The 10,259-nt window shown below is 39.5% G+C and overlaps 1 protein-coding gene across 1 annotated transcript; it reads left to right on the forward strand.

The window, feature by feature from the left end:
- Positions 1-10,162, forward strand: PSMA1 (proteasome 20S subunit alpha 1). The gene is made up of 10 exons (XM_062630936.1): positions 1-147; positions 932-976; positions 3,719-3,820; positions 4,314-4,417; positions 5,307-5,395; positions 6,153-6,223; positions 7,149-7,278; positions 8,012-8,091; positions 9,215-9,319; positions 9,817-10,162. The coding sequence occupies exons 1-10, from the start codon at positions 145-147 to the stop codon at positions 9,871-9,873; spliced, it is 786 nt and encodes a 261-aa protein (XP_062486920.1). The 5' UTR covers positions 1-144; the 3' UTR covers positions 9,874-10,162.
- Positions 10,163-10,259: the final 97 nt, after the last annotated feature.

The following is a 10,259-nucleotide window of genomic DNA, read 5'->3' on the forward strand; positions in this document are numbered from 1 at the left end:
TGGGGCGGGGCGAGCTGCCGTGCGCTCCATCGATGACTCGAGGTGCGACTAGCACTGCTTGACTGCTTCCAGTCCGGAGCGATCGCTGCCGGAGCGGTGTCCTCTCGGTGCCCCGGAGCCCGTGCCGCTTTCGGGGGAAGAAGGATGGTGAGGGGCAGCCGCGCCAGGCCAGCTCGGGCCGGGGCACCCCGCGCTCCCTGCCAGGGCTGCGGAGCGAGCTCCAGGGGAAAGGGGAGGGCGAGGAGGAGGGAACGGGGCCGTGAGTAAGCAGTTCCTGGGCCATGCGGGCCGGGCTCGCCGCGGGCCGGGGACAGGCCTATGGCTGAGCCTCGCCGACGGGGCTGCTCGGGGAAGGTGGAGGTCGCGCTCCCCTCAGCGGGGCTGGGGCAGGGAGGGAAGGAAGGGGAGTGCGGCGGCGGTGGTGGGGCTCGGCCCGTTTGGCCCACCTCAGCGCGGCCCGGCCCGGCGTGACGGTGCAGAGCGGAGGGTCAGCGCTGCAGGTGGCCCCCGGAGCTGGCCGACCAGCATCGTTCACCCCGGCGCGGAGCGGGACAGGCAGCAGCCGTGGCCCTCCCAGCGTGGCACCGGGGTCTCGCGCCCCTCAGGGTCTCGCCATGCCCTGAGGATGCTCCGGGACTCGCGTTGCCAGCGCAGCGCTTGCTCCAGCTGCAGAAGGGATTTGGCCGGAGAGCGGTCCCTGCCTCAGGCCTGGGAGCGGATGCGTCGTGTAGGGGGCCCTGTAACAAAACGGCCAGAACTTGAGGTTGGACGGGGCTTGGAGCAGCCTCATCTAGAGGAAGGCCCGTGGCAGGGGATTGTAACTGAATGATCTTTAAGGTTCCTTTCAACCCAAACCATTCCATGATGATTTGCTTGGGAGTACTCTGCCAGTTTATAAAGCCACTAATGAATTTTATTTTGCTTATTCTAGTTTCGCAACCAGTATGACAATGATGTTACAGTTTGGAGCCCACAGGTAAAATCTTTATAAGCTTGCTAATAGACTTCTTCCTAGCTTTTTGGTTTTCTTCCACTCTAGCAGAAGTGGTATCGCAATAGTGTAGATTGTGTTCAAGTGCCTAGAGCTTGCCGCAGTCTGCTCCCTCTGGCTTTGTAGGCTGCTGCTTTCTACAAGGCCATTAACACCTCTCTGAGCTTCTGGTGTATGAACCTGAGTGATGCTTAGGTGGGCCATGTTACCTCAAAGTACTTAAGGCCGTTGTTTTCTGAATGTACCTATGAGGTACAAAATAGATGCTATCATTGGGGCTTGGAAATAGATGATCTTTAAAGGTTCCTTCCAGCCCAAACCATTCTGTGATTGTATGATCGATTTACAGACCTATAATGAAAAATTAAGTAAGATATGAAAAAGCATGAAACTGAGCTTAAGTCTCCCTAATGTTAAGCTACTGCTAGGTCATTCTCTCTTTTTTTTCACTAGCTAATATTGGAAAAAAACTATTTGGTTTACAGTTGGGAAGAACTATTTTTTTTTTTAAGAGCTTTACTGTATTCAGATTTTTCAGAATAAAAATTATCTGTGGCTTTTTTCAGATTATCTTTGGTTTTATGCACAATTACACAATTTTTGTCGGCTTACAGTAAGCCCCTGTATGAATGACTGTACCCATGTGGCAGTCTGAAATGTGGAATCTGAGACACTGATTTTTGTAGTATGAATTCACAGATCTTAATTTTTCATAATTGAAATGGTTAAAAAACGTCTGCTGAGTAAGTTCAATGTATAAAACTTGTAATGATAATGTTGAGAGCTAGAACGTGTGAGTGGTTAAATGCCATTTTATAACGCAGTTAGCACTGTGCTTCAGGTATGAAGTCTGTGCAGCTGTTTCCCATGTTGTGGAATGTCAGGGAGGCTTCACGCTATCTCTGTCTTTAAAATTATATTGAGATTTACTCCTAAATTGGAAATATTATTACCTCCAAATTGCTTTTTTATTGTGTATTGCTATTAAAATATATCTGGTGTGTTCTGAAAGTCGCATAAATTGTGTTGACTTCCAAATAAATATTCTAGAGGTTTAAAAGCAAGTGTCAGTTCAGGTGTTTAATATTGCCCCCTCTCTTGGTATGGACATTTTAAGATAGGACACTAATGGAAAAACAGAGTCTTGAAAATTGACTTGTTTCTAGCGATAGCAAAACTAAAGCTTTATTTTAAATGCAAATAGTAAATTGTATTCTTGTAAACTTAATATAACCTTAGTTTGTGGGTTTGTATTAATACTGAAAGTCATGGTCATGTAGTAGTATTGTTTAAAGACACATTTTCAACATACGTTGTAATAGAGCATGTGTCCTACGTTTCATCCTATATGAAGACAACCTTGAATATTGGAATGTTTTTTAGTCAGTACCATGGTGTCTGTAGATGGCTTTGAACTGGTTTATCCTTCTTAACGATGGTGTATCTCTGGCAGATTCTGTATCAGGAACTTTTATTTTTTTCTAAATCGATCTTTAAAACTTTAAAAATTACTTTTAAAACTATAGCATTCTCTTAACACCTTAAGTAGATATTATGAAGTCATCAACATTTTTTTTTCCATAAGTTGCCTTGAAAATTTGGGTAGTGTTGATACCTTTTGTAAAAAAGACGTTCAAAATTGCTGGTGTGCTGCAATTACTACTGCTCCATACTGTCCTGTAGGTGAAGCAGTGATATGATACTGCAATAATTCTTAATACAGGAGCAAAGAATAATCACTTTCTATTGGGAGAGGTTTTAAAATATTGTTATAAAGAAAAGGAAATAAGAAATTAAAGGCTAGAAGGGATTTTGCACTTTTACAGCCTTGCAAGTCATTCATGAATACCGCTGGACAGTATTCACAGTGATTCCGTACTGCTCTTGGGCAAGAAATATCCTATGTTACTGAAATTTGATTTATAACTTATGGATGAAATGGGATGGTAGAGTATTTTAAACTTCTAGCAGACTTTGCATTTCTCTAGAGAAATTAAGTGAAAAGCCTTGTACCAAAAAAAGACCCAACAAGTTAATAGAAGGTGATTTCCTGTAATCTCCTATACGTTTCACTGTAGGAACTCCATCACAACTGGTGAGATGCAGCTGTGTGCTGTGGTCAGTAATTCTAGTACTTGCACATCAGCAGTGAACATGCTGACTATTTGACGTAGGCTGGCCAACTAGAGTCTAGAACATGGGTTGTATTGCCCTCAGTTGTTGCATTAAAAGGACATTGTCTTATTTTCTTCCAAAGCTCTTGGCTGCCTTTGCAGAACTTGTGGGGACTTAAATGTCTTTGAGACCTCTACTCCTCTTTCAGACTTTACTGCAGTTGACTAATAACTTGTTTAGAAGTTATTAGGGAATGGATAGTGAGACACAACAATTGCATAAGACTTGTTTCTTCATGAAACTCGATTAAAAGTTAAGCATCCAACTTCAGCTGGAAGGTCTGTCTTTGAATCACACTTGGTCAAGTACTGATTCCTCTGAAGACAGTGACAGAAGTCTTATAATGGCAAGATTTTTTGCCCTTTTTTTGGCCAGATTTTTGGCAGTTAATAGTGAGGTGTTTGTGGAAGTTAACTGAGGAAGTCTATTGTAGGTTTAAACAGTTATGCAGTAAATTGGGGTGGAGGAATGAAATGTTTGAAAACCAAAAACTGTTGAAACTTGGTTCAGATTACTAACTTTAGAATGATTACTTTTGATTTTATTCTCTAGGGCCGAATTCATCAAATAGAATATGCCATGGAAGCTGTGAAACAAGGCTCAGCTACTGTGGGGCTGAAGTCAAAGACTCATGCTGTCCTGGTTGCTCTCAAGGTAACATCAAACCTGTGTTCTCAGGACAGTGATATTAGTAGAAAAGTTGTGATTTGGCAAATCAGTTTTGCGCAGTCTGAACTCTTATGTGAATGCTATCAATCCCAGCTTCCTTTTGCTTGTGTATCTGTATCAGACTATGAATATTTTCAGTGGCTATGTAAAGCAGATTTTCATAAAATTTTGAAGGAAGTGAGTGAAAGATTTTACTTCTCTTTAAAAGATGTGTTCCTCTTCTTTTAATCTTTTATTTTTTTCATTAGTTATTAAGTGGTAAAACTACTTCTTTTCCGAAGGCTTGAGTGTCTGTTGTTTCTTTCATTCTGGCAGTTTCCTGCTGAAGTGGAAATAGGTTTCTGTTGCAAGTTCATAAATTTGTTTGTTTTATCGTATCATGATCATACTCAGTTCTTGCTGTAAATGTTAGCAGATTTCTCCACAGTGCTTTGCAAACTGTTCAGTTTGCCACATTGCTTTTTCCCTTTATGCATAGAGAGCACAGTCTGAGCTCGCAGCTCATCAGAAAAAAATCCTGTATGTTGACAACCATATTGGTATCTCAATTGCTGGACTTACTGCTGATGCAAGACTCTTGTGGTGAGTATCTTAGTTGTTGACATACATGGCTCTGCAATAATGAGTGAAAGTTCATTTGTACACTATTGCAAATGAAATTTTCTGGTCAGCTAAGGATTAGTATTGAATTGCTGCCGTATTGTACTATGCCAAAGACCTCAGCATGAAATTCTGGCAGATGTTTAACTAGTTGGCAGAAATCTCACTTGTTTGGCCCAAAATTTTGCTCTTTGGTTTTGTTACTAGTACGACAGTCCTGTCTGGTTTCCTCAGTGCGATGGAGTTTCCAAGCAGTCAGAGAAAGTGCATCACTTAGATCCCACTAGCAGATTCCAAGCAGTACAGAGAAAGTACATCACTTAGATCCCGCTAGCAGCTGCTTCTGTGTATGTACATTTAAGAAAGTTATTAAAAAAGTACACTGCTGCATGTCTCAGCTTCAGAGGGGCTTGCTTTTTACCTGCTGGCCATATAGTTTCATCAAATGAGGTAAATGTACACAGAAGGAGGAGTCTTCCTCAGTTTGATAGGAAAGGGCTTAGAAGAAATTTCCGAAATAAATTTAAGTTGCTGTAGCATTACAAAGAAGTGTTACCGTTTCACTGTGGCTTTTTTCCAGATGGTGTCTGTTGCCTGCGTGAACTTCTACCTTCTTTGCATTTGTATGGCTGAAATACAATAATACTCTTTCAAATCTGTGGTCAACTTTAAATAACAGTGATAGGTCATGATGAAATGAAATTATGGAATGCCTTTGACTGTTTTTCTCAAGGAGCAGAGTTGAAACAAAAATGCTTTTATTAAGAGACAAGTATTGAGACAGAAATTCATTGTGACTTTGATCTCTGCATTGGTTTGATTTTCTTTTTTCCCCCCTTCCTTTTTTTTTTTTTACTTTTTTTCCTCTTAGCAATTTCATGCGTCAGGAATGTCTGGATTCTAGATTTGTGTTTGATAGACCTCTGCCAGTTTCTCGCCTAGTGTCACTAATTGGAAGCAGTATCCTTTTTTTACACTTGTATCACTTTTATAGCTTTTTACTTGTTCATATATGTTCATAAAATTATTTTCCTATATCCCAGCTTAAAAGTCAATTTACATTAAAAGAGTTAATTCAAAGTTTAGTCACATAGCTTGTGTATTCTTTCAGAGAATACCCCATAATGTGCCCTGAACTGATAGGGAAGCAATAAAGTGCTATGCAGTATTTAACACGGCGCTGTTTTTTATTGTTACACGGCGCCATGCCTTTGGAGGTGGGGGAGAAGAGGTGACTGCACCATCCAAAATAGGATAATTTACTGGATTGTAGTTGCTCATTGGGATACATATATATATATATATATATACGCACATATATATACACACACATATATGTGGGGTTTTTTATCCTGTGGAAACTTCTGTCTCTCCGTGAAACACAGCTGAGGCCTTGTATTCTGATGTCAGGTGCCTAGAAAATGCTCAAAGAGATAAGAAATTAAATGAGGCTGTGCAGCATCAGGTGAGGTGTTTGTATTACTTGGTTTAATGCACCACTGAGTTATTTCAGAAAAGCTAATTGCTAAATTTGTTCTGATGGAAAAGAAATTGGTATTCCAGTACATTGTGAGATCTGGGGTTTTTTTTGAACATAGTCTTCACTCCTCAGGAAGGTTTGCTAAGGCTGTATGATGATTTTGGTGTATCTTTGCTTGGCTTAGGCAAATGGGTAATTAGCATGTTATTTTGAGATTGTTTCCTTAGCTTTCTTAAGAAACCCAGATACCAACACAGCGTTATGGCAGGAGACCGTATGGAGTAGGACTGCTCATTGCAGGTTATGATGTAAGTAAGCTTCAGTAGTTACTACTGATCTAGAAGAAAATGTGCTTAATGCAGTTCTATACAACAAATACATGTTAAGAGGGGAAGATGGAAGAGGCAGACTTATCAAAATTCTCAGAATAAGTAAATAATTTTCTGTATCTTGACCTAAAATATAACTTTCAAAAATGCTTCTGAATAGCTAATTCTGTGTACACTTATGAAATGTACATTTGCAAAAATGAACAACTTTTTACTGCAAAAATTAGATTTGTGTTTTAAGGGATCAAAGTGTTGATCCCACAATTATAGTAATTATTTTACTATTGATTGTGAAGATTTGTGAACTAATATTTTAAATGTTTTCAATAAAAAATGTATGTGGAAATCATTGCTGGCCTCTATCTTACTTGTTTAGCAACAGCAGTTTGCTTAATGCAGCACACACAGAATCTCTGACCTCAGGAATTTTGACGTGAGAAAGGTTGCAGGAAATTGTCATCTTGCCTGAAATCTTGTATGGAATGTTTAAGCCTACAGCAGGTTTTTAGTTCTTTGCAGATAAGATGGAATGTGTGTGAAATACCTGCTGCAAGCCACAAAGAAGAAAGCATGCGTAAGCATCGTACTGTTTAAGGAACTGTTTAAGTGACAGCTATCCTGCCCACATAAAAACTGCATTTTAATGAACAAAGTGAAAGAAAGAATTTTTTTAATAGATTTTTTCTTTTTATATTATTGCTTTTTTTCAGTAGTTTTGAAGGAACTGTATAACAGTGATATGATAAGCAATATAAAATACATTTATGTGCATACATATAAGCTGTGTGATATGCCATGAAGCAAGACTGTTCTAGAAAATACCATGTGTTCCAGCAGCAGGCTTGATGTGAATTTATACGTCTCTTTTATATTCTGTGTGTTGGTTTTCTTTCTCTCTTTGTAGGATATGGGTCCTCATATCTTCCAGACTTGCCCCTCTGCAAACTATTTTGACTGCAAAGCAATGTCTATTGGTGCTCGTTCACAATCGGCACGAACTTACTTGGAAAGGCACATGACTGAATTTACTGACTGTGAGTAGTGAAACCCTGTCTTTCTAATGGTATTCATCAATTATGCAGTTTGTTTTCTGCTACTGCTCCATTCTTTCACATTCTGGGAGCCAAATTTTGGTGTAAGTGCAAATCTGCATGAAGACAAAATTGTAGAGGAAAGTTACAAATTTTCATGTCTTAACTTTTGTGTGCTTATTACATCTAATGAAAAGAAAAGTTTTGCTCAGGAAAGAAGAGAAAAAACCAAACCTAAAAGGCCTCTGCCCTGTTTAACCCAGGGAAAGGACAATTCTGTCCATATCGGAGCAGGGATAGTATGTCAGGGTAGTTATTTAAGTGGTGCCTTGAAAAAGGTGAATTTATTTTTGCATGAAATAGTGAGGAGGAGGCTACTGAATAGCTGCTTGGGTTAAAAAAAAAAACTTGATTATCACTGGATGCACTGGTGGCAAGGCAGGTACCAAAACTAGATGCATTCAATCTCAAGTTTAGGGAAGGGCTTGTTTCTTGAGATACACTTATTGTCCTGGGTTCAGCTGTAGCAGTCTTTTTTTCTTCTTAGTAGCTGGTGCAGTGCTACCTACACCTGTCAAACCAACTCTGTGTTTAGTACCAGAAAGGAGAGGGGCTCTGGAAGTCAAGTTAGCCAAGCTGATTTTCTGGTTATCAACTAGGAATGCGAAGAAGGGAAAATGAGTGCCTAGAGATAATAGCATATAGTTTGTAAATGTCTTTCTGGTTTCATTTGAAGGCAATCTAAATGAGCTAGTTAAACATGGACTGCGTGCCCTGAGAGAGACTCTTCCTGCTGAACAGGATCTGACCACCAAGGTAAAAACTAGGTTTTCTCATCAAGAAATTTTACTGTTACTAGAAATAACTGTGACAAAATCATGTGAAATATGGCTGGCACTGAAATTTGAAAGCTGAATACTGGTAGCTAATTTCATGTCACCAGTTAATCTACAGTGCCCTTACTTGTCTTAGATTTAAGTTTCCTGTCAAAAGTGATATTGCCTCTAAATAAGACCTTGCTTCCCTGGTGGTGTTGCAGAATGACTGTAAGAGCAGGACCATAGAGTTCTGGAGGACTGTGTAAGCAAGGCAGGGGGTGGCCCCCACAGGTAGCCAGAGACCGGACCTGGGAGGAGAATGTGGAGGAAGCTGTGTGGGGCTAACTAATACTGTTGTGCCAAGAAGGAGTGGCTGAATACCACTCCTATATATGTGTGAACTGCATCACAAATAAAGTAGAAGTTGCTTATCACCCATATTGGGTTGGCCTGTCTGCTTCTCCTCGCCACTTACATGGTGGCTTCATTATTTTAAACTTTGATCAATGTTTAAGATGCGTCATATGCAACTAGAATCACAACTTGGCATTGTAAGCACAGTCAGTATTTCACCTGGGTTGTGGGGGAAGGTAACGCACAAACAGTTGATTGAATATCCAGCATCAAAAGTTGCAGAAACTTCTGACAATAAAGTAACTGTCAAAAAAGAAAATTCTAAGGGTATCCATTAGTTGGTGTTTTGCTTGTGGCTGATCTGCCCTTTTCCATGTTTATCTTTTGTTATTCTTAGCCCTCCTTGTTTTTTAGAACTCTTAAAATAACGAAAATCCAAAATAAGACTGAAATAGTTGAGTTTGAAAAATCATGTATCTTATTAAAAAGAAAAAAATGAAAGAAATTAGAAGCCTTAAAAAGTGATTTTAATTGTAAGGTTTTGAAAAGTTATAGCTTTTGTAGGGTATAAATCTGCCTCCCTTTCCCAGTAAAATCTGCCAAAAAGGGAGTCTCTGGATTTATTTTTTTTTCCCCTTAAGTTGACACAGAATGCACAGTGAGTCTCTCTGTCATGGGAAGAAACTTTACATCTGTTTCACAACTGTAAAGCCAGAGTTTATTTGCAGAAGACTGCTTCACATTTCTTTCAAAACTTCGCTTGACAGAATGTTTCCATTGGAATTGTTGGCAAAGACACGGAGTTCACCATCTATGACGATGATGATGTAGCACCATTCCTAGAAGGTCTTGAGGAGAGGCCACAGAGAAAGGTGTGTCGTTTAGATAAGTAGGCTTTGTCGAAAGACAGCATTTTGTGATATATGACCTATCACATTTGTGTTTACAACATTTAACTCTATTACTCTAGTAGTTTTAGGAATAGGATTTTTTAAATTTGAAGTTACTATATGAAAACCATATAACCTTGGTTATTGTATGAAAATCATATAACCTTAGTTGGAAACTAAGACACTTACTAAATCAGTTTATGCTGAACTGGCACCACACTGTTCCAATGTCATCTTTGCTCATCTTTGATCAAGTACAGGTTTTCACTATTTTTCAGCAGAAGTGGCTGTGTATGTTTCATGCATGTAGCAAGATGCTCTGTCCCGTCCCATGCTTAATTTGGGTATTGCTACTTTGTAAGCTATTTGCTGACATGAGCTGCCTTTGCCACTGGTTGTGCTCAAATCCAGGGTAAAGCTGATTTATTTGTAAAGTGGTGTCTTCTGCCTTCCTAAAATACTTGTTTTTCCTCTTCAAGCCTGCTCCACTTGCTGATGACCTTGCAGAAAAGGCAGAGGAGCCGATGGAGCACTAGTTGGTGGATGAATTCCTCTCTATCAATGTATGTCCAATTATACAGGAAAGTTTATCCATTTGCTGGTAACTTTATCCTCACCTATTTCTGCCCATACATTCTGAGGATTACTCTTCAAAAAAGAAAGAAACAAACCCACCTATCCTTAAAAGGTACACAGGAGGTCATAACTGGGTGTTTCACAAGAAAGTTGTAATCTTTTCTAAATAGTACATGAAACTGTTTTTTAATAAAAAGTATACTGTCTTAAACTTGTAAGAACAAGTGGAAATAAATCGCTTTCTTGGAATCTGCTGTGGGTTTTGTTTCTTTTTTAATCTGAACAAACAAATATTCAAATTACTCTGTTGTATCAAGGTGTCATAATGTATTTGATCATTTCTCAG

Source organism: Pezoporus occidentalis, unplaced genomic scaffold (assembly GCF_034315485.1).
Source record: "Pezoporus occidentalis ecotype Australia unplaced genomic scaffold, CSIRO_AGI_Poc_V1 ctg361, whole genome shotgun sequence".
Classification (NCBI taxonomy): Eukaryota; Metazoa; Chordata; class Aves; order Psittaciformes; family Psittacidae; genus Pezoporus; species Pezoporus occidentalis.

What these genes read in the sequence shown, in the direction of transcription:
- PSMA1 (XM_062630936.1), top strand. An exon ending in GCTGATGCAAGACTCTTGTG is followed by an intron (nt 4,418 to 5,306) that starts GTGAGTATCTTA and finishes TTTTCCTCTTAG; the next exon opens with CAATTTCATGCGTCAGGAAT. An exon ending in TGCTCATTGCAGGTTATGAT is followed by an intron (nt 6,224 to 7,148) that starts GTAAGTAAGCTT and finishes CTCTCTTTGTAG; the next exon opens with GATATGGGTCCTCATATCTT.